Below are 24,792 nucleotides of genomic sequence, written 5' to 3' on the forward strand. Positions count from 1 at the left end.
TTTGTTTCCTCCTTGTAACTCGCCAAATTCTGAGAATTTCTGTAAGTTTTGATTTTATTTGTTAGCAGGGCTGCAAAATCCTATGTTACCCTCTATGAACTCCTGAGTACTGTATACCATAGCTTAAGACAGCCTAAGGTAGGACTAGTGCAAGGTTTTGTAGCAAAAGATTTTGTCTGTAAGGTTCCTTGGGGAAAGAGGTTTGTGTGGCATCACAGTGTTTTATTATCTAGAGGTGCTTTTATCTATGAAGTGTTAGCTCACAGATCAGGAGTCCCAGTCCTTTCGCTCATAGTACGATATAGTTGTTGTCTCTCATCAGAGTAATTTCCTTCCCATCACAAGGCAATTGACAAGAGTATGTGTGGCAAGTAGGCACGAGCAGAGAAGCAGACCTCTTGTTTGCAATGCAATCACATGTTATTGCTATTAAGTGTTAGGGAATGGTCCGTAGCAGTGATTTTTTGGAAAACCTAGAATTGCATACAGCAAACACGTTTTCACATTTCAAAATTCCTGCAACGCTGAAGTAGGACCATCACCAGCTGAGACCAAGCACTTAAGCAGGTCTGCCTTCCCAGACAGCATGCATTGTATCTTTCCTATTTACTTGGGTGTGGCAGTTTTTGAGTTTGTCTACATTGCAGGTTACCTGTGACATTTGTAAAAGCTGGCTGGTTACAGTATCTTTCCATCTACCTGCAAGATAGGTAATAAGACATTAATAATTTAGTCTGCTCATCTGAGGCTTGTGAAGAGCAACTGAGATGTGCAACAGATTTAAGAGCAACTTAGATGCTAAATGTCAAGCCTTTAATCATCCAAGCTTTCCTAACAAGATTATTTTATTTGTTTTCAGGGATGACAATAAAATCAACAAACGAGATGCCCCGGCAATTTGTGATCTTCACCGTTGTAAGGATGGGCCAGTAAGAAATGGCCACATTGGGCAGAGGCCACCCTCTATCAACCCTGAAAGACTGAAAGATTTTGTTGAAGAGGATTACCTCAATGGGGATGTGAAGACCTGGGAAATGAAGATAGTCAGCCATAACGAGGAGTTACTTGGGGATGCCCTTTCCCTCATTCCTCAGTCAAGCACTAGGACCAGCCAGTCAAGCCACAACAAGCTGATTCGATTTGAAGATATAAGTGCAGCAGCTTTCAAAATCCAGAGCGGTGTTCAGAAAACCCCCTGCATGGTAGGGAATTCTTATGGCTTTGAATTCTTACTCTCTTTCTCACTCTCTCTCATAAAAATTGGTCAGAAATGAAAGAAGAGTATGCATTATCTGCAGCAGATAGATCTGTGTAAAATGACTCACATTCGTATTAGTTGTTGTGAACTGTCAATAATCATTTTCTTCTTACCTGTTTACATTAACCTAAATCCTCAAAGATTGCAGTGACCTGTAAACAAAGGATAAACCACATTAGGCGTAGTCTTAATGCACTGTGGTATTATGCTCCTGTTGAAAAACACTTGCTACAAAGAATCTGAGTTGGAGACCATTGACTACCACTGTTGGAAAAGCAGTCAGATGAGAGGGTCTGGTTTGGCACCAGCTCACATATCTGGGAAGTTTGAAGGATCAGATTTTCCTTCTTAGCCTGGCAAACCTGGCAAGGATGAATCTGTTCTATAACCAGGTGGTTCTGCCACGTGCCTCCAACAAAACAAGGATATTGAGATAAACACACACCCTTATTGATCGGTCTGGGTATGAAAATGATGGAGACGTTCTCATTGCATATGTAAAAACATTTGTTAAAGCATATGGAAGTGCAGTGACTTAGCTATTTAATTCATGGTGAATTTCTGCTGTTGGGAACTCTTCAGGAAGGTGATTGTAGGCCCTCTGTGGCTAATCTCTTTTCCCTGTAGTGCGTAAGAGAAAGTCTTTGCAAGTGGCGGTTCAGAGTAGCAGCCTCAGATCTCTCTCTGGAGGAATGCCTCCTTGTCACTGACCCCCATGGGCACGCTGCCAGCCTCACTGGCTGCTGATTGTCTTTCTGGCCTGCACAGGTAAAGGACCTTGGTGTCCGCTCCCTGGAGCAAATTGCTTGAGTCTGCAATGCACAGCAGTTCTGCTGGTTCCCAGATGGTGCCTGCTGATCTAGAGATATCATAATTACTTGCAGTGTTGCTTTTTTTGGCTCAGAGTTCCCTGAACAAGGGTAGTCTTGGCCATGTGGGTTATTGCAGGATCTCATTCACACTCTCAGCTTAGATGGATCTGACCAGCAGCTCACGGTGCAGTCTGTATCTCTGCCCCATTCCCCGAGCTCCCAAACTGTGGCTCCTGCTCTGAAAGTAAACCAACACATCCTAGTGTGGGAAAAGGTGAGCCACAGAGTCCATGTTCTGCTCCTGCAGGCATCCGTGTAATAGGAAACTTTTCATAAACTGGTAGTGTTCCTGCTTACAACTAGTTAAGCTCTATTTGGCCATTTCACAGTATTTATTCTCAGATAGCTTTGCCCCTTAACTTAAATAGCTCTTTTCTCTTGGGCGTCGCTGGCAGATTTATGCAGCACAGTTGTATCCCCTCTCTGCATTTGCTATGCCAAGCTAAACAGGCCTACTTTCTTCAGTCTCTTTTTATGAACTGTATTTAGGATGATCAGAATAGTGTAAAGTCTACATCCCCTCTTTTTTTAGTGTTAAAATAGCCTATGGCTGTTGCTAGTCCAAGTAATCTTCATGCAAAATTAATTAGTATCTGTTTCACGCACTGATTCAAAAGGAAGGTATTGAAAGCACACAGTAGTGTCAAAAACACAGATAACCTTTATATGAAATCCTCATCAGCGGGAGGTAAGAGCCACCCTCAGGGAATTTTTTTTTTAATAAAAAAACAAGTATGACTAAGAACTATTCAGTTAATTAATAAACAAAAACTTTGCAGGGTGATTCCCAATCTGCAAGTAAGACCATGGATGAAGCATCCTTCTGGATCTTTATGTGGCAGTTTGCCTGAAGCTGAGGCATGACATGATGTATGATGGTCATAGAGGTTGTAGGTAAAGGAAAGCAAGGACTGAGCATTAAATTGGGCACTTGATTTGGTCGCTGGTGTAGGAACTTAAAAGGTTGTTTTGTGTTAGCTTTATGGATGCCAAGTGGATGATGCTCTGTGTTGTGTGTTGTACCTTAGACACAGCATCTGTAGTCCCTAGATAAGACCAAGGTGACAAAAAGGAAAAGTTACAGGGTGGTTCAATGACTCTTACCAGGTCATACATCAGGTCAGTACTGCTGAAAATAGCATTGACGCCTTCTTTGTTAGAAGTAATTGTTGTATTTAGGCCACATAAATAAGCCTCGGTTAAAGGAAGCAGAAAAGGATAACATAAACAAAACCAAAACATAACATAAATGTTGAATAACAAAATTAAAAAAAAAAAGATACATCTGAAGTACACCACTTCTGTGACTAACTGATGCATATCTTAAAATGTAGGAGACTTAGCAATTTTACTAAATCACAGGATTCATCTTTTTAAATCTTGTTTCTTAACGTTCACTCTAGAATCCAAGATGCTCTACAAAAACTGATATGATAAAACTAGTGAGGTATGTGAAGACCCAGTAAGGCAGCATTTCCTGTCCAGCACTCTTCTGGTTTGTTTAGGCATTCTCCGTAGTTTAAGCTGTTTAGGATAGAAACCGTTACTCTCTTAGTCTCCTAAGCACTTTACATTCTTTCAGTTCTGCAGCCAGATTTCCTATGGGAGCAGCAAGTGGCGTAGCTCCTATTGCAGGAGAAGCAAAATAGAGAATCTGGCCCCACCTATGGGTGAGGAAGTTAATAAATGCTTCCAAATCCACTAAAAAGCCTGGAAACATTCATCTGAAGTATTTAATTTAATTGCATACCTTAAAGCAAGTATCCATTTCAGATATGTTTAGTTTATAGAAATTTTTAACTGTTTGAAAGTCCCACAATCTGACAAATATATTGCCAGTACATGATATCATATACATTATGTAACATGCATGACACTTTTTGAGAGAAATACTGAATATATGTTGTCAAGCTGTCTTTTAATCCATCTCTTGTGAAAGTACTTATCTTTGTATCTGTATTTGATCAAGACCAAAACCAATGCTATTTTCAGAATTCATAATCCCATGCTGTACATATTTCACCATTGCAAGTTTGAAAATTACTTCCATAAACCACAGGAGTCAGGTAGGTAACAGTGCGCTGTCATGTATTTCCAAAGAAACTGAATATGTAATTTTCCTTTTTGGAGGTCACACATAGCAGTCATATGTCTGCTTCAACAGGGAGCTAATGAAGTGTGCAAGGTTTTTCTTAATTTTCGGTTTATTGCCATAATAATGTTTCTATATTCCAGTACTCCAGGCTATCCAAGCAGTATGGAATGGATATCTACCTAAAGAAAGAGTTCCTCCAGTACACAGGATCTGTGAAGGAGCGAGGTGTACTTTATCTTCTGACATCACTGCCTCAGGTATAACAAAGTGCCAATATGTGAAAATAAAAAGAATCAGTTTGGCTTCACAGAAATCAAGCAGAATTGTTTTTAACTACAGTGTTCATAGAACCAGAGTGTTTCTTGCCTTTTGAACTGTTGCCCTGAATAACATAGGTCTGCAAATATCTGCATGTAAAATATTGTTCTTCTTTGTGCATGGCTACTCCACTGGTGAAATGCTTAAAATGTTTGAAAAAATAAATAAATAAATGTAAACTTCACTGTTTAAAAGTGACGCTTAGATGGAAGTGCTTGTATGTGTATATGTTCTGACATGCTGAAACCACCAAACTTGAAGTGATGATGAAATCGAGTTACAGTGGGTGATGAGAACTATCAAGATCACCGATTGATTTTTGTCATGAATTTCAGTACCATTGCATGAATAGCCTGCTTATCTTTTGTTGTAGGAGGCTAATGAATCTCTGTAGCAATGATAGTTGGCATGATACAGCAGCCCCGAAACAGCGGTTATTCCTGCACTTTGCAATAATATAAATAAATCATTTTGTTAAAGGGAAACCTGATATGAAGTGATTTCCCACTGGCAAGGAAGAGGGAACAGATACCGTCTCTGAGGGGCCAGATGTTGACTCTTCTGGGATCAGCTGAATCTTTGCAGCTCATTCCAGTGGAACAAGAACTGAATTCAGGGAATACAGGGACTGGTATTATACTGTCTTAGCTCTGTACATGTGTATACTGTATCATAATACCATAACATGATCAGACAGTAAAGGAAAAGAAGGCTTCCTAATAGAAAGAAATTAGACCATTAGATTAAGGATGATATGGGACAAGTTTGTGACACTATATAATGTGCAATAAACAATCCTATTTTTTAGGATCAGCAAAGAAAGGGGGTGATAGTGGCTTCAGATGGTAACTTTTCCATGGCTGTTGCCTACCACGCCTCAGAGCTTCGTATTCCAGTGTTTGTCATCATGTCAGCCAGCACTTCCCCTGCCAGAGTGAAAATGTGCCGTGAGTACGGTGCCATGGTTATATCTTATGGCACTACAGCTAAGGATTCCCAGATGCACGCAAGACGGTTGGCACAGGAGAATGGTTACCTCTACCTTGAAGAGTAAGTGGAAAGTCAGATTGTTTAAAAAGATTATCATTGTTTAAATATTTGCCCAGCACTGCAAAAACAATTACTGGTATTAGTTGTCTCAAACTTAAAATTTGATCACACGTCATCAAAAGATTCCTTTTACCTGGGGGATGGACAGTTATATATTCTCAGGTATGAATAGTGAACCTTTCTATAGCAGTTTGGGATGGAATCCAAAATGAAACACCCTCCCTTTTCCAGGCAAATTTCCTGATTAGGAACTTCATGGCCTGGTGTGGCACTGGATATATGTTAAATCTTTATGAAACCTGTCCGTGTGCATTTAGGCTTGCATTCATTTTTGGCATCTCTGTGAGGAGAAAGGTAGGTAAAAATTAACGTTTAATGCAAAAGGTTTGATGGTGTAGGGCAGAGCAAGAGGTTAATGCTGCAAAGGTATTCGCATATCTGGTGTGATTGACAAAGCTGTGTTTCTGGCATGAAAGAAGCTGATTAGGAGGCTAGTTCACACATAAGTAGCTAAGAATGATTATAAATTTAAGTATGCAAGCTATCTGAGGTCATGAAACAAACCAGCTCTAATAAAAGCATATTTAGAACAAGATAAGGTAGGGAAAATTATTTAGAATTGATCCAATTTCCCCTTTTCCTCTCTGCAGTCTCTTCTGCGGTTCCTTTCCCTTTTTTTTTTTTCTTTTTAAGTAAGATCACCAAAGGGGCAGAGGGTTGAATCATTAGCATGACATAGCCGACAGTTCCTCTGATGATGCACTGAGTTGGAATCTTACGCTCCCTGCCCGTTGCTGCCTCTGTGCCAACACACCACTGGGCATTTGTACAGCACCTACTGCAGTGAGTGCCTGTTCCCCTTAGACACTACTGCAGTAAACACAGTAATAATGAGTAATATTGCTTGGAAAGAGGACTTCAGAATGAACAAGATGAAGGAAGTCCTTTCTTCTTTCCCAGCTGGTTTATTAGGAAATTAATATTAAAACCTGTACTTTACAATTGGACTGTCAGCTCTGCCAACAGCTAGAGACCCACAGGGCTGGTTGGTGTGCCTTGTCCACCACCATGGGCACAGCCTTTTCTCAGAGTGAGACTTTTGAAGAAACCCAAGGGTACAAGGTACCCTAGATCCCACTGAATTTTAAACCCATGCAGGCTCTTTTTGAAAACCAGCTTTACATAATCTTATGATTTCCAAATTTCTGTCAGATGTTTTTCAATCAGTGTGTTAACTCCCAGCTGGCTTGCATCAGCTATCACATTTACACATAAGAACTAAATTGTGGTATCGTAATTTCATGTTTAATCTTCGTCTCCTCCCCAACAGATTTATTTATGTTATGTAAAGTAGATGTTCTCTAACTTCATGAAATTCCACAGACAATGTGTGGAAAGGATTTCAGCATCTACCATTGATGAAATGAAATTATCATTAATGATGTCTACGTACTCTGATTTATTGTATTTCAAGTTAAAAGAAAACAGTTATTCAGTCTATTACTATGTTTAATTAAAACCTATCTCTCAATAGATTAATTTTTTCACATGCTGATGAAAAAAAAAATAGCAAAACCAGTACAGTAGTGGGCCTTTTCATAACAGGATGCCTTAAACATGTTTTGTTAGATATAGACTGGGAGCACTTTTCCAGAGAGATGTGTGCCTGTATGGGTAGCTAGTCTTCTTCAGTGTGTCCATCATGCATTCATTACCACTTGCCAAAGCTGTCTGTAAAAGATCAGCCATTCTCCCATGCTTTAGAATGGAACTTATGAAATGGAATTTATTTCATTTTAATTCTAGTTTGCCTAGAACCCCCAGCAATTTGATCCTTTGATCCCTAGAAAATCACAGTAATGCTTTTCCAGATATGAAAAGCATTCCCATACAAGGCATGCTCATGAGCTTATTTCTGTATTTATTCCTCACTGAATATAGGAGAAAAAAAATAAAAATAAATAGTGAACAGTGAAAACAATTGAAGCTGTCCAGACCTCTGTCGTCTTCTAGGGTAGCACAAACGAAATCCAAGAGATGAAGCTTATCTATTAGTCACACAGGTTGCAGTGTTGCTCAGATAGAGCAAGGTGGCTTCATGGGATCTCTGGATCTTCTTAACCAACAGTTTATTCTCTCCTTTCTGAAGCAGGCATTTCATGACTGTCTTTGTTTTTACCTGTGCATGTAATATCCTGTAGTTGGGTGTGTCAATGTCAGTTCTTCTCTTTTCTTGATTGCAATTAAAATACTCTGTTATGAAAACTAGCATGCAAGTATCCAATTAGGGGAGGGAAATTTATCATCCTATTGCATCTTCCTGTGAAATGCCAGAAAGGAAATGTGATTTTCCAAGTTGGAATTTGCTCATGAAGTCTACATAATTGCTGCTCAGGTAATGTAGGATTTCCAGTAACTACAGATGTTCAGGACGTCATTATAAATGTAGTATGAAGATTGTCAATAAATTATAGAGTACCTCCGGGATGACTAGAGAATAATTGATTTCTGAGTCAGGTATAAAATGAGGTGCTACAGAATAAATTACACACCTTCCTTCCTTGAGAGTCCATTTTTTTCTCATGTGACTCCTTGTCCAAATACTCACCAGACCTGATGCTAGTTCATTTGTGATTTGGTTAGTCTAACAATCTAAGAAGGGCAGCTGATAGCTTTTGAGCCCTTTACTTGGAAAACAGGGGAATAGAACCTGGTAACTCTCAAGTCAAAATTTCATTGTGAATCTGAAGCCTGACAGCCCATTTTGTTTGCTGATATGTTGCACATTTCAGAAGGCAAATGGACAGATTTCTAGCTCTGACTCAAAAATACTTATTTAAATGTGCCATCTTTGGATTTACCTGTCCTTTTTCCTTGCTTTTCCTTCAATGGCATATGATACCAAGAGAGAGGTGTTTGTTTTTGCAGAGCAAAAGTAATCAGTGATGGTGCAAATAAAGTGACTCATTTTATGATAAAGAGATGAAAACTGATCAGTGAACTGGTGTTCTAACAACATATTAGCAATAAAAACGTGATTATCTGAAACCCTTATTCAAACTGCTACGAAGTCTTTATACACAGAGCAGTTTCCTTTGGACACGGTTTTTAGTTGTTAAAGTTTTGCTTGTGAATTGAATATCCCAGGCCCTCATTCGTTTTTGCAAGTTCCCATGCAACCGTTCTAGGGCAACTCTGAAATCTAAGTTCTGAACCTTATTTGTGAATAACGCTCCAGAAAAAAAAAAAAAAAATCAGGAGACCAGTGATATATTTTGCTGTGTATATGGAGGAGGAGAGAGCTGCATCAGTGTCTTCATAAAGACAATAAATTCAAGGGTTCATTTGTCCATTCCACTATAATTTCTTTACTACTTTAATTCTGGTACAGGAGTGAAAGTTCAATTCTCTCATCTTTTCTTGTGTAGCTAAACTGACTCTTGCCCTGAGCAATTCTGTGCTCCTGCACATGTCTTAGCTGTGACAGAAGAGCACAGTTTCCTAGTACCAAAATGTACTCGGTAAAGTAAATCAAGTGAAGTCATTGGGTCTATAATTCTGTTTGGCCAGGAAAAAAAAATATGCAGACACACAGAGGTCTCTTATTTTTTATTCATATATCATCCTACATTTACAGCATTGCTAACTTATATATACAATCCAAAACAGCTTTTAGAAATAGACCGAAGCCAATCGTGTGACCGTACAGTGGACTTTTCTTCAGTCTTCGTACTCTGTTTGTCCATATTCTGCTCATTAACTTAACTTTGCCTGAAAGTGTTTTGCCAGTGAGTATTTTGGAAAACTAAAAGCCTTGCTTATCCTTCCATGAGGTCTTCCAGAGTAATGTTCAAGTATCAGATATTGGCTCTGGGCTGTGGAAAGACTGAGCTCTGTAACACTGTTTGGTATTTGTGAGGTTGAACGCAGTGCTTGAATTTCATAAAAAAAAAAAAAAATCCTATTTATCACGAACACTGAATTCCACTTACAAATAAAGAGAACGAGATCTCCTTTTGAGACTTTGCTTTTCGTTTTGACCACAACATTCAAAATTTATGAAGTTTAAGGAAGTGATGATGATGGAAGAATGATTTCTCTCCTTATCTCTGTAAATCCCTGATATTGGTAACAACAACAATACGTGCTCGTCAGCATAAGGGCTACTTGGCAGGCCTACCCAGGGCCAGACTGTGCTATGAATTTTCCTTGATCGCGCTTTATGCTTTAATCCCAGGATTCACTCCTGCATGAAGACTTGCACTCCTGTTAAGCCCAGATGATTGGTGATAACAAAGTGATTCAGGTATCTTGAAAAGTTTGCTGACCTGGCTGTAACTGTAGGATTTATGCCCCTGTTTTTCATAGGATTTTTGCTCTGTCATCAATTTTTTTTTCACCTTTTGATTTTGCTCTGCTGTGGAAAGGGTCTGCTCAGTTTCTCAATGGCACGACGTGTTCTTCCAGTAGGTAACGTTGCACTTTACAAAGCATGCAATGGTCTGTTTGATGGCAGTGACCTGTCACATCACCTCCTGGCCTCATTGTGCTGGTGATTTACTCTCATGTATTTTTCCTGCTGAATGTTATCTTTCGAGTAGCAGATTGAACTATTACTGTGTTGACAACTGTGAGCTCTGCTGAGATGTGTCTTTCCTTCCCACAGGGAGGACAGTGCTGTCTACCTGTCAGGCCTGGGAACTGTGGGACTGGAGATGTACGAGCAGGTGCCAAAGCTGGACGCGGTGATTTTCCCAGCAGGAGGCCACTGTGGCCTGCTGGCAGGGTCAGCTGCTGCACTCAAACACCTCAATCCACATATTTCTGTAATTGTAAGTTTCCTTTCACCTAGAAAGCGTTGCATTTTTGATAGCTTTCACCACAGTTTTTTTTCAAAAGGCAGTGGAATCTAGTAATATGCCGGCAAAGGCTGCCAGGGGACAGGGACTACCTGTGTCCACTACCCAGCAGTGGACCTGAGAGCCTAGGAAGCCTCCTGTCTCTTGGCTGGATTTAAGAAGAAATCTGGGAATGCTCTTCCAAAGCAAATGACATCTGGTTCTGTGCTTTGAATTGATTTTTTACTGGAAATGTTTGACCCTAAAGATACCACAGGATAAATTTAGTGGTAGCTTAGTTGTTATGGTAAAATTTCTTAATTTCTGTTGATTACTTATTGGTTGTTGATTGCTTAATGTTTTTATTATTATTGTTATTCTGCTATGGCCGGGTAACTTTCAACTTGAGTACGTGTGCTATTGTTTTCCGTTTTATTGTGAACACTTTGGAAAAGGAGAATTATTTGTGATCGAAGCTAGCAGACTTTGGTGTGCTCAAGAGGGATATAAACACGCATAATACAGCATTGCTGTCTTGAATGCATCTTGGATACATTTCACTTATACTTAGCAACTTCTGCTGCTGTAATTTATAGATATATTTGACATTGCTGATGTAAGGGAATCTTCCTGTGTGGAAGGCAACAGTAATCAACTTAAACGTCAGCTATATATATTTTTTTTTCTCCAAACATAATTCTCTTCAAAAGTGATGAGGAATGAGACAAACAGGTAGAAGAAAAAAAATCTAGGAACTTTATATTAACCATGGAATGTATATTTCAGAGCTGTGAAATAGTAGCGGGATGGTTGATCAAGATTTATTTTTCCATCAACTTTTTCTGTGAGGGAATTCTTGCAAGACTGTGATCAATTCCACCCCGCACTCCCGCCCCATTTACTCCTGGGTATCATCCCATACATAACAACTAGATTAACTTTCTCATTATCATCTTCTATGTCTTTTGTACTATTGAAAAATGATATTCTTGTAAAGATGAAAAGCTTTTTGCATTTTGTACTCAATTTTAATTCACTTTGAAATTTCTCTGGAAACTTGTTCTAAAAATTTTCCTCATCCCTTTTAAAAATTAAACTACGTGAAAAAGATAATGTACATCTAGAATGTGAGTGAGATTCAAATTACCTTGTTACTAACTCTGAGGGGAAACTTTTTCGGTTATAACAGTGACTTCTGTTAGAATTTAATCACTAAAAAAGTGGCATCATTTGTATTCCCCAGGGTGTTGAATCTGAAAGTTTCCCTGTATTGCAACAATCCTTAAAGGCTGGCCACCCAGCTGAAGACCAGGCTTGCAGCAATCATCACTTTTATGGAGGTAGGAAAAAATCTATTATTCTTGTGGAGGTAAAATAAAGGTTGTAATTGATTTCTCCAACCAGTCATGTTCTTTTCCAGCTAATTGAGTTTCAACATATTTAAATAAAATTTTGCCTGAATATATCTGTCAAAACTTAATGCATTTTGTAAGAGCAGCTTCTGACACACAATCAAAGTACAATACTATTTCCAGTGCACATGAAATGTTCAGGTGAGTACTTGGAGATATGAGAGTAGTTATCTGACTGCTGTACTCACAAGCAGTATCCTAACCAGTGAAGTCAATGAGAAAGCTCTTGCCTAGAAGGCTAATTTGTGAAAAGGCAGAAAAATGTGGCACTTAAATATTTAGACTTGCAAAAATGTTCTCAGGATAACAGCATTTATAAACAATTCAGTTGTTCCCATATAATTTGAACAAAAAAAACTCAGCTGTTAAGCAAATTAAGAATGTCCTGTTTACCGGATGTTCAAATCCCCTGAAGCTTTAGGTTAAATGTGAGCTTTATAACCAAACAACTTAACTCTCTCAGTAAATTCTGCCTGTCCCTGAACTCCTTTGCTAACTGTCATGCTGTAGCTTGCAAATCCAGTGCCACACTTGGTGGTTTAAGGCCTCATCGTACACTGCGAAGCACTGGATTGTAGGATCCAGTGGATACTGGAAGAACCAGTATTTTTGTAATGGGATCCAAAGTGGCAAAATCTTCCTGGAAGATCCTTGGCCTTCTGGTACCAAACTCATTTTTGTCATGTAAAAATCAAGCTGCCTGAGATCATAGAATAGCAATGTGCTGCAGTCATTAAGGACAAAAAACAATGTCAGGACTCTAAAAAACGTTGAACTTTTCTAGAGCAGCCAGCTTCACATTTTTGTATTTTGAAATCTGCAGATGTGAGTGGACTTTGCTTTGGCAGCAATTCTTTGCAGCTGACTGGGAAACTTGTGGATAAAGTTGTTGCTGTGAGGTAGGTGAAGAAAAACAGCAAAATAAATAATATTGGGTGAACATTGCTGTGTATGAAAACTGTGCTGTACCTGACACTGAAGACAGTGAGTTTGACCCCACTTACCTGACCCCTTTGGCCAAAACAATTCATGGGCTGCTAATAAACCCTTCTAATTCTTCACCAAAATACAAGTTCAAATAATATATTTACACACTAGAATTTAGCTGGCACAGTGGTTCTAGTAAAAAACACCACTGTCTTCCAGTTAGTAATAAGACTGTACATTCGCCCCCATCAGCACAGCTTTCTATAACACCACAGTGGGATCATTATGTACCCAGGAGGACAGAAGGAATCCCTTCATACATAAGTGTATTGTCTTCAGTTTTTGGTAGTTCTTCTGTTTTGTTCGTTTGCTTTGCTTTGTTTTGTTTTGACACAACTCTTTGACCGCCAGAGAGGAGGACATCCTCGTTTCCATGCTGAGATTGCTGGAGTATGAGCGAGCCACGGTTGATGCAGAAGGGGCCATTGGACTTGCAGCACTGGTTGCTGGGAAGCTGCCTGAGTTGAAGGGTAAAAGGTACAGCAGCTATTGCAAATGGGACTCAGTAGGGAATTGTGGCAAAAGCATGGGGCCGAGTGCCTTGGTCACGGGAAATGGAGGTACTTGTTTTATGAGTGATGCGGTGAGGGGATGCAAGACACGGACTCCTGATGGCTCTTGAACAGGAGCCTTTTATTGCCATTTTTTAACCACTACATATATTTCCCCGTAGCTCCATGCGCTGTCCACACGCCTGAATCTGTCATACAATTGGTTAGAGACCCTCAGACACGCGCCTTGAGCCAGCCAGCAATTGGCCACTGCCCAAAGCTCATCTTTAACACTGTAGCCAATTTACTTTATCTCAACCTTGCTCAAGTTTTTGGTTCTACTGCTGTTTTCCTCATTATCTCTAACTCCAGGGACGTGTGAAACAGCACAAAGCTCCCTGCGAATTCCTTTCCCACAATGCGGCAGTTGCTGTTCCTGCACTGCCAGTAGGTTTATCTACAGCATCTACTTCAGGCTGAAGAGACCACTCACAGGTCAGAAGACCATGTTGAACAAGACAAATGTCAGTATTCTCAAATGACTGGGAGAAAGGCAGTTACGCACATCTGCTATGAGAGTATCTTGCTCTTGCCAGCCTGCTGCCTTCTCTCATCCCACATGTGGAAATCAACCCCATCTGTGGTGGGACCTTGCCTCCTGAAAAAGAAACAACTCGCTAGCAAGTGAGCTGGGCTGTCATCTGCAGTCACTGAGTGACACCTGCCTTCCAACCCCAAGAGCTCCTGCCCAGCTAGGATTACCCTTGTGCTTAGCGTTAAATGTGTGGGTAAATCCGTTCTTGCATCTGGGCATCAGCACTCAGTACTTAAGCAGATAGAGCCTTGACTCAAGATACAGTCCAGAATGTATTTAAATATACGTGTGCTCAAGACAAAGTTTCCAATATACATCATTGGATGCTAAAATGATACTGAGGCAGTTGCTCAGATAGGGCTGACAACGTACAGAGCAGCAACAAAATTCTATTCAGCACAGCTAAAATAAAAGAGGAAATGCACAGGTTTGCCTCTGCAGAAAGAGATTATCAGGGACTAACCATGTGGCTCTTCAGTTGCTCTTCAAACATTTCTATATTCATTTTGCAAGGTTGAGGTGGGTTTAATTAATGGCTACAGAAAACATTGAACTGTTAAGAGCCCGAGACTCAGAATTTCTGGTGAAAGTGCTGTTACATTTTTTAAATTTGCAATAGACCTAGAATTCTCCAGCTAATTATCTCTAACAAAACTAAATCCCCAACAAATACCAAGTGAAAACAAAACAGCTTCAGATGATCTAATGCAACCAGCTTCTAGAGTCCCACAGCCCACCCACAGTTGATACTGAGAACTAGGAGCTCCTCTGAAATGTAATAAATGTTTATGAAAGGCTGGTCCCTGCAAATGTTAAGCTGATATCGAATATAATGTCTGTGATTTATGACGGCTTTGCACAGAGAAGAGCTAAGAAATAATCATATTTTCTTTTTGCATTCAGAGTGGCAATTGTTATATGCAGTGGAAATGTGGAGTTACATTTGCTGCAGCAGTGCATAGCTCGTGCCCTGACCCTTGATAACAGAGTGTGCAGATTTTCCCTTGTGCTTTCTGACTGCCCAGGGGACATTTCAAAGCTATTGGAGATTCTGGCTCGGGAAGAAGCAAGGTAAATCCAGTATAGTAGTAAGGAAATGTAGTCACTGCATAGCACAAAGATTATTAAAGACTTGGACGTGTTTCCAAATGTCCTCTGAAGGCAAGTCCATAAGTAACTAATTAATCAGTGTTTATTGTGTTATGTTTCAGAAAAAGTTTTTTTCCCTTCATTTTTGTTCCAAAGTAAAAGCAGCTTCTCAGCATTGAATAAGTATCTGACCCAGAAAGCAGTAAAAATAGCTACTGTTCAAACACTTAGAGAAATTGTTTATAATGACAAAGAATTGTTATGATCTCTATTTATCCCTTATTTGATTTAGAGTTTTGGATATCAAGCAAGAACGAATGTTTGTGACCTCTGAGCTCTTCACTGTTGAGGTAAGACAATTCCATTCCCTCTAGCAATGCTGACCTCCCCCTTTTTTTTTTCTGTTTTCCTATAATCTTTATATGACTGTGGAATTTTGGGGAAGTCCAATAGAGTGTTCACAATGATTTTTGAGAGCAGTGTAATAGATAATTTCTTCTGTGTTACACAGCACCTTGCCTCACCAAACACTTAACAGATATATAAATAATAGAGGACCTGTTTTACCTGTTATTGTGACAGTCAGTCCAGATGTTAACATTGCAAACCTTCATTACATGAATAGTTCCGTGACGGAAGTGATGAGCAAGCTGCAGAATCTAGAACTTGAAGAGCCAGCTGTGTAGGCTGGCTGTAATTGTTGAAGACCAAGTTGCCTTAAAGCAAGGCGGAGAACACCCTTACTCTTAAGGAAACCTCATTTTTAACTAGGGCCACACTTTTGTACCCTATCCACAAAGAGAACAGAGTAAAGTAATTATTCCTTTGCTGAATATTTGATAGAATCATAGAATATCCTGAGTTGGAAGGGTCCCATAAGGATCATCAAGTCCAACTCCAATAATGGTGAGGAGGTGTTATCACCTAATATGATCTCTTAAAAGGATCATTCATCTCATGACATCTCTCTTATTTCAACTGGTTTAGCAAAGGTGTGGTTCCACTGATTTCATGCTGCTACTGTCCAGGTCTAACATGACTTTGTGAAATCACAGGTGGAAGTTTAGGTTCTCCTTCAGTTTAAATTCTCTTCCCCCATGTCTCATACTGGATTTCCATCCAGCAGAGGACTGTACCCTAATTTACTTAAGCCGATAGGAAATGACTTGTAAAGTCTTAGTATTGAAACAGAGAGGAAACTCTTAGCAAATCATACAAATAGCAAATTTGGTAAGCTTTACATTTTACACATACTAAAGCAGATTAGATGGCCAGGAATATCTAGACAGTAATGAAGGTCAAAGCTAAGGAAAAAAAATCATCCAACATCACCAGCTAACTGGATATAGAGATCTACAGGATTACCTATTCTGTGGGAGGAAACTACAGCTTGCCTCTGTGAACTTTCCCTAGTCTTTATTAGTAATGTCTCTCAAATCCAATATGGGAAAACCTATTGCTTAAATAAATGTTTCCACTTGTAAACCTCTTTACAGCTATTTAAATCCCTTTCATTTCATGTTTTAATAACTTAGAAGTAGTCAATGGGCAAAATCAATAAGCTACCTAGTAAGGTGAGGTATACCTTTGTTATATAATCATAGAATCATTAAGGTTGGAAAAGACCTCCAAGATTATCTGGTCCAACCATTATGAAACCAATCTAACCTTCTTAATGGGTCTTTTATTTGGACTCAGGCAACTCAGCTGAAAAAAAAAAAAAAAATTTGCACTCATCTAGTTTCTAGAGAAGTCTTCTCATCACTGAAACTACAGCATGAGCAGACAGGCAGGTACAGGAGGGCTTCTGGAATGGTGCAGCAAGGGCCTGCAAGGTCATGAGGTGCTCCAGCAGCTTGGCAGAGAAGCAGCTGTGGTGGCAGTTTTCCCTCTGACCTCAGTCCTGTTTGAAGTTATGGGGTTGTCTGGCCTCTTCCCAGCTATGGTTTTAAATAACTCACAAGAGACCAGTGATAAAAAGAACATCCATCGCACTACTTTTCCATCTGACTGCAACAAAATATGAATTCATAAGTAAAATGTTGTTTTTTCTTTATGATAACATTACACATGGTCTCAGCGGTGCTCAGTTTCCTGGCTGGCTTTGTGTGGTGTAATACCTGCTGTTTGCATACTGTTTATTCACCTTGGGCCAGAAGTCATTTAATTATTTTGGTCTGTTCTGGTCAATTTGAGTAATTCCCTTTAGGCCAGCTTGCATGTTGTAAAAGAGCAGAGGAGAGTATTTTCCACTAGAGTTCCCAGTTGCCAATGTATTCCATGCTATTGACCTGTTGAAAGGATATAGATGAGCACATAGCTGTCCAGCTACAGGAAGGATGCTATCATTCATAAAGCATTTCCTTCATGACCTTGGGCAAGTCACTATTTCCCTGCTTCATTTCCCTGTCTGCCAAACGGACATGTTTGGAGTGGGAAGTCTGACAATACGTTTGTTCTGAGGCCCTCCAAAATAATTCAGTCATTTTGTTTAATGGCATTCCACAGCAGACTAACGTGGTACAGAATATCCTACCCCAATTTGATAAAAAAAAGAAACTCAGTCTGAGGAGGCCAAGAGTAGACCTGCTTGATTATTATCTGACTTGTGTAATGCTGTGATAACTTGTTTGTGCGAGTGTTCACCGGCCTGAATACAAGACAGTGCCAAAAGATAAGGGCTTGAGTTGCATAAGATACTATGCTCTTTCTCAGGCATTGCATGGCACTGACCATGGGGGCTACCTGCAGCTGATCCCAAAATCATAAACGGAAGTGCTGCTGCCAGATAATTGGCAACATGCAGTGGGAGTTTGCTGTATAATTCAGAAAATTGCCCTGTTGTTGATCTTAACAGAAACAAAAGGCCTTGTTTATTTATAGAACTGAAACCAATATATGTAAATGAATTTATCATTTGTAACTCCGGTCATTTGCCTACAAACAAACCTATGCTTTTGCTGAGCATGGTGTATCATGAATATTAAGTTATGTGAATTGCTGGAGACTAACATCTTAAAAGAAGGTGAATATTGTTTCTAGAATTAAAGAAATGGGATAGAAAGGTGCAATGGATGAGTCATGGATTTAAGGAATTGCACTAGCTGGTTGGCATCGGCCTTTACACTGAGCCTGGAAAGGCACTTAAGACAAATATTTTGATTGAACAACGCTGCTCATACTTTGTCTGTTCACTAGTGCTGGCTTATAAAGGCCACCCAGTATCTTTATTGGCACACACAACCTACAGATATTGGGCATCAAGGAGTCAAGGGGCACACTGAAATAATTTTGAGTATCTGGGAAAATATGATCTAAAAGGCAAAGTGCCCATAGGGAAGACTTGGAAGTAAAGGGGAGCAGAGGTATCCACTGTGTTGCTCAAGTTATGGAGCACAGAATTTTGCAAATTTCTTCCTTTTGTGAAGGTTTGAACTTTACTCTCCTTGAAATTGAATTAATTCCAATTAATGATTTTAATTTATGCATATGGTTTTAGTGTTGCACAGAGTGATAATTTTTGACCAATCTTTGCCTATATTTTTTTTCAGTCTTTGTCCCGTTCCCTCATGTTTTCTAATTATTTCTACTTTACACACAGGACAGCAATATTCAGTGAAGACTGGTATGTCTTCCATTATCTGTAAGCCTGCTATAAAAACAAAGCAAAAACAGGCTAGCTAAACCCTTAGGCTGGAATCAATCTTCAGATTACCTGCTGCAGAGAGTAGAACTCTAAATGCAGTAAGAGATCCATCTAGCTTCTTATTTTAAGTCTTGCAGCAGCTTTTAAAAATATTGTTGTTGTTGTTATTATTATCCAGCAAGGATGCAATCTGCTTGGAGAGAAATGCATAAAATGTACTAGATTTTTTTTTCTTTGATACGCAGACTAAAGGTCCTACACAAACATGGTTCTGCAGTCAGTGAGAACTCTGCTGGATCTAAAAGCCTTGGTCTACTACTGTGGGCTTATGTTTTTTGAAATGGAGTTGAAGTCATAGTTGCCCAGTCAAATTTTGTCTAGTTATCCTGGGTTTTGTCTACAGTAAAAGAAACATCAAGGAATACCTTAAATAAGACAAATTTGCAACACTTACTTTTAGCTCATGAATAGGTTCATAACCTCCTGTAGCTAGCAGCACCTAGGTAAACGTTTATCCTAGATAAATAGAGGACTCCTTTTATATCTACACATGAATATAAGAATTACTCTGTCAGACACCCATGTAAATCATTGTTCTCAGGCAAAATAAAGAGGAGAGAGGGGTTCTGTGAAGATGAAACTGCAGTGCAAATTGGTATAATCTGTGCAAAAAAGCAAGTTACCACAGTCCATGTTCTTGCCTGCCTGGTTGTTTAGATCCCTAGCTGTCATAAAGCGTAGTGTGATTATCTCTGCTCCTACTGTGAGCAAATGTTCTCTCTTCCTTTACTAGACAAGTGTAAAAGATCAGGTAAATTCCTGGAGCAGTTTGTTGTTATTACTACATTTCTAATACACTACAGCACATTACTAGCCATTATCACGTGTTGGATGCTGTGCATGCACAGAACAAAAGACATTTATCCAAAATGCAAGCACTCTGGCTCCAGTCTCTCCAATTCTTTCTGGCTTCAATCATTAGCAAAAAATAAGGGCAGAGAGGAGAAGAGTTAGCACTATAAATCCCAATTTGTTCCTGTGTTTGCTCCCAGAGCAGAGCAATTGCTTGCTGCCAAATATTCCAAGCTGAACCTAGCAAGTTCAGACTGGTTCCTCGCACAACAATTGATTTGCTCAGGACAGAACAGGCAGGACTGCTCATGGGGGAGGGGGCTTGTTGCTTTTTTTAATTACAGACTCTGTGAGAGATGAGTATGTGCTCTTAAAGATATGACTGCAAAGCTTTAGGGATTTTATATGAACTATGGAGTAGCTAATGGTATTTGGTGCTTTGGTGCTAAGATATCCTTTGGATACTTTTCGCAGTGTTTGTGTTCTCTCCTCTGCCCTCATTATTAATTCTGTCCTCCATGACTATCCTTTCCTTGAGACAAAATCCCACTTTTTCAGAGGAGAAAGAAATTTGCATCTAACTTGTTCCAAAGATTCACAAAAAAGAATAGAACCATGTTCAGAAAAAGAGGCAAAGAATTACAGAAACAGATCAGAAATGTCTTATTTCATGATGTGTGTTTCAGAATTAGTTTCACAGTTAACTGAGCTCATGGCTGTTTATTGGTGGTAGTATTATATGTTCTCATTAAATAGTTCTGCTAAAGGGTTATTGTTATTTTAAGCTCATTCCAGGAAATATGAATTCTCCAAGTTCTTATTAAGACATATCCCCATAAATACATTTGAGTTGAGACAATTTTTTGTCTTGCTGCTTTCTTTGAAGGATGCAGTTCTGATAGGAATGTTACACGTGGCATCTGTTTCTAGCACTCCATCTTGAAGCTATCACGACCGGTTCTTCTCCTGTTCTGTCGGTTGGCCTGTTAGGATAAACTCTCTGTTGTCACACTGACTTATCTTGGATCCTTTCCTTGCTAGACTGTCACGTTTCTGTGAGGTCTTTTTTCCAAGTGGCACTTCCAGCCTCAATAATAATTGCAGCAGGGTCAGAGGTAACTTAAGTTAGTAGTCTAAAATTTTGAAGTGAAATTTTGTACCTTCACATTGGTGCCTCACCTGTGATAGAGCCCAGATTTTACAGTGATGGAGTAGAGATGTGAGCATGTAAAAGAGGGATGAAAGAAGAATTGAAAAAATGACATTGAAGTTATTGTCTTCAGTGGCTATGTGACAGGATTGTCAATTGTGAAGGCAAGCGAAGATTAAAAATAACTCTCAAGTTTAGGTTTGCCTGGGTTTTGTTTGATGTAGCAGCAGAACAACTGTAATAGAAAACAAGAAGTGATTCAATGAGCAAACAAAAAATCTTGGAATAAAACAGTAACAAGGTGTGTGAATTGAGGAAACCAGCCAGAATGCTGCAGAGATAAGGAATCGGGGGATAAGTCCGTGAGAGAGAAGAAGAGCAGAATATAAAAGCTTGAAGGATGGAGGTTCTGGAGCAAACACTGCTGAGAAATGTGGAAATGAGGCGAGGCAAGAGTCAGAGAGAGGTGAGGCGGCAGCAGCACCAGATACATACCCCAGGGAATGGAAAAGAGAAGCTGCTAATGGATGGTTTCAGGGAGGCCACCAGGAGACCAACAGCAGAAAAGTATTTGCCCAGGAGCTATCTGAGGGTCAGCCTATCTTCTTCGAACTGTGAAGACGATAAAGCAGGGAGAGTTTTAAGATCATGCAGAAGAACTGGAGGAGCCACAGAGTTTCTATATCTTTTTTTTTTTTTTTTTTTTACCTACATAGATAGGGAATGTGAGGTCCAGAGTTTTTTATGTCAAGCTGATCTTTATGCTTTTATGAGCACATTTTAGGATTTAGCTGGAAATGCCTTTGTCTGAGAACGCTGCCATGCCGTCAGGAATGCTCCTAATTCTTTTCCCAGGTTACCTGCACCGTGGAGACCAGAGACAAAATGCACACAGCCCAGCTGAGGAACGCGCTCCTGGAACGCTACCCAACAGCCGCGTGGACAGAGCGGTGATGAGCAAAGCACAAGGGAAGGGGCTGAGGTCCTCGGGCAAGCATTTTGCAGAGCACTAATCTCGAGGCATTCAGAACAAATATTATTTTTCAAGGCTGAACAGTTAGCAAGTAGATTCAGGATATTTATTTCCTGCTCAAAATGTAGCAAACATCCTTGGGAATAGAGTTGAACTTGAAACTTTAGCTTAGCTAAGGGAAATTTCATAGTCTCTGCCAGTGTTGGAATTATCAGCTGTTTCACTGGGTTTTGACTAGTGTGTAGAATACGATGACATTCAGTAAATAAACAGGGAGAAGGCATATTTTTTATATCTGAATGTAGGCCCCTCAAAGGGCTTTTGATTTTGATGCCCCTAGTTAAATTAATGCAGCTCCTGCTGGATTTTGCCATATTATTAGTATAGTCATTTTTCATTTCCAGGCCAGAAGCAGTTCTTCATTTGCTGAATCTGCTTCATGGGATATATACATGTGTGTGGGTGAACATGGTTGCATTTGCTAAGAACTTCGCTATCATGAGGAAAAATTATGCTAATAAAATTCAATTCAAAAGAATCCTTTAACAGATAAAAGCTAATACCGTATTTTTTCCCCAAAGGAAAAATGACCCTATTTATAAAGTAAGGTTCCGGAAAATGTTGCAATAATTAAAAAGGGGGGAAAAAAAAGGTTTGCATGTGCAGAATACAGATGTAATTGTAGCTCCTGCTTTTGGAGATTCAGTGTAACAGTGAGCCCATGAAACGGCTATGTTCCTTTATAAAAAGGGGTCTCTCACCCTTTTGAGTTTTCTAATTGGAGTTTCACTGATCATCTTAGTCTGCCTAAAACAAACTCGATCCATCTCACCTGACAGATTAAGTACAATGTCAAGAGTGAAATATATTTAAAGATCACAAGTTACTAAGCAAAGACAGCTCAGGGAGAAGAGGAAGCCCGAGTCTTAGGCCAGCAGCTAATGCAATTAAGAAAGAACACATTGACCTATATACCATTTTCATCACTAGAGATGGAGACCTACTAATAAGGTAACATTGTGGGATGGCAAGAGATGTAAGAGGAAATTCAAGCCCACCTATAAATGTGTGTTCAACAGTTGCTTTTCCACGTGGGCAAAATTCAATTTAAGATTGTCTGCAACAGCACCAATATAAACTATTCCATTCATTTAAATTTCACCAGATTTGACCGAAATTTTGGGTGCAGGTATTTTAATGTGAAGTCTTAATCCTGTCTCTAGAATATCAAGTTGATAATTAAGTATATAAAATAGATACTGTATGTTTAGCAGAGCTCAGCTCAAAATCCAGCAAGGTCAGAGTGTCCTCACAGGCAGCGTGGGATCAAATCAATCCGGTTCCCATGAGCAGAGCTGGGTGAACTATTTTTCAGTGTCAATGAAAATGAACTTTTACTATAGCTTTTGGGGAGAAAGATGCTGCAAGCCTGTAATGACCTTCCCTTGTTGCCATATTACAACTCATAAATTGAGTTTTCTTCTTTAAGACCTCCCCTGTAGTGAAGCATGCGCTTGTTAGGACGTTTCCTTTCCTAGTCCTGCAATGTGGGATTTCTGTCTCTAGAGCACAAACAAAGTCACGTGGAAAACTGGAGGCCCTGGGGCAGGCAAATGCTCTTTGTATCCTCTCTCAATTCTAGTCCATCTGTCGGATAGGAAGAACATCATCTAAAGAGTTAGAGCAATCTAATCAGAGGGTCCCCATGGACTACACAGAACGAACTGCATATCCAGTCTTATGCATATCTTCCCTGTATCATGTCTATTATTTACAGATAACCACCTATATTTATAAGCTAGCTTGTGCCTACAAGGTGGGATGATGAGGGCAGCATCCTGGCTGTCTCTGTGGTATTTCTTCTAAGAAGTAACAGGCTATTTGTTTTTTCTTATTGTGGCTCAGAAAGGAGCAGGAATGGAGAAGAGACTCTCACAAATGGTGAATAAATAAGAGAAGTTCACTGGTTTGGTATATTTTTGGAAGGATCGTGTTGGTTTGCAAATGAACGTAAAAATTTATCGATACCCCAATGGTTACTTTCTTTCCCTTCGTGCTAGCCACAGCAATGAGTACAGGACTTGGTCACCAGAATGTGCTGTAAATCAGCCTGTGAGACACAACTCCTTTTTTTCAGTCACAGGAGTTTAAGAAATTTGTATAGAAATACATGATGATGGAATACATATTGAGTACTTGTTGCCTCCCTTGAAACAGGTAATGAATCACATCATCAAAGAGCAGATTTGGGGATGTAAATATTTTTATGTGTGTGTATATATATATATGTGTGTATATATATATATATATATAAAAGGGTGTAATTACCCTCTCATCTCTTTTGGCAAACCTTTCAGGAAGTTTTGAGAATGTCTTGGATATTTATGTGAAAAGGAAGTCAGGCTTTATAACCAAAGTTCTCAGCAGTGGCCAGCAGCCTTTGGCCTCTGAATTCTTGATTTATTATTATGCATTATCCTGGATTTCATTTTTCTAGAAGCTCAGAGTATTAGGGATTTCATTTCTAATCAGAGGTAACTGCATTTAGCAGGTCTTCACGTAACAGTGATTAGAGAACTAATAGATTGAGCATCCAAAAATCAGTGTGCTCGAGATCACCATATGATCAAAAATTTGTTTTCGGAAAAAAAAATGAAAATTATTTGTTTAGTATGTCACATATGACATGCAGCTGGGTTTTATTTTTATTGTATTAAGTATAAACATAAACTGTAAAGTATTATTCAGTGGCAAACTCCTTATATGTTAAAATAATGATACCAGAAGTGATCTCCATTCTGTACTGCTTTTAGGCAAGTCCAATGGCTTTAAAGGTAAGACAAAATACTTCTGGGGGGAAGGGGCATTTAAATGAATGTATGTGATTGGAAAGAATACTGAAATATCTGTGCTGCTAAACTTTTTGCATTATGAAATATAATAAGATTGTGGCATTTTGAAGACATACTTATGTATTTTAAAATGTTTCATTTAAAAAAATATTTTTATAGAGTGTTCTTATGTATCTTGAAAAAAACAACAACAAATGAATGATTATGTAAAAATATCTGCAAGTTGTTAAATCAGCAAAATTTACATCTAAGCATTGTATTTATTTTAAAAACAATAAAAATGACATTATGCTGCCTCAGCAATGAAAGGTTTA

The 24,792-nt window shown here is 39.2% G+C and overlaps 1 protein-coding gene across 26 annotated transcripts in view; it reads left to right on the plus strand.

The window, feature by feature from the left end:
• Nucleotides 1-24,786, plus strand: part of LOC310902372 (L-threonine ammonia-lyase-like) — a 54,634-nt gene extending 29,848 nt beyond the window's left edge. For 23 of the 26 annotated variants that reach the window (XM_083843819.1, XM_083843802.1, XM_083843806.1 and 20 more), the window contains 10 exons: nucleotides 860-1,202; nucleotides 4,366-4,482; nucleotides 5,352-5,593; nucleotides 10,260-10,425; nucleotides 11,675-11,771; nucleotides 12,667-12,742; nucleotides 13,182-13,307; nucleotides 14,820-14,987; nucleotides 15,298-15,355; nucleotides 21,509-24,786. In XM_083843819.1, coding sequence (XP_083699945.1) covers nucleotides 860-1,202; nucleotides 4,366-4,482; nucleotides 5,352-5,593; nucleotides 10,260-10,425; nucleotides 11,675-11,771; nucleotides 12,667-12,742; nucleotides 13,182-13,307; nucleotides 14,820-14,987; nucleotides 15,298-15,355; nucleotides 21,509-21,607 — 1,492 coding nt within the window. In that variant the 3' untranslated portion in view covers nucleotides 21,608-24,786. Of the gene's footprint in view, nucleotides 1-22; nucleotides 42-65; nucleotides 711-839; nucleotides 1,203-4,365; nucleotides 4,483-5,351; nucleotides 5,594-10,259; nucleotides 10,426-11,674; nucleotides 11,772-12,666; nucleotides 12,743-13,181; nucleotides 13,308-14,819; nucleotides 14,988-15,297; nucleotides 15,356-21,508 lie in introns of those variants that run through there. The other 3 variants (XM_083843816.1, XM_083843817.1, XM_083843812.1) reach the window with 3 other exon arrangements.
• The last annotated feature ends 6 nt before the right edge of the window (nucleotides 24,787-24,792 follow it).

The sequence above is a fragment of the Anser anser genome, assembly GCF_964211835.1.
Source record: "Anser anser genome assembly, chromosome: 7".
Classification (NCBI taxonomy): Eukaryota; Metazoa; Chordata; class Aves; order Anseriformes; family Anatidae; genus Anser; species Anser anser.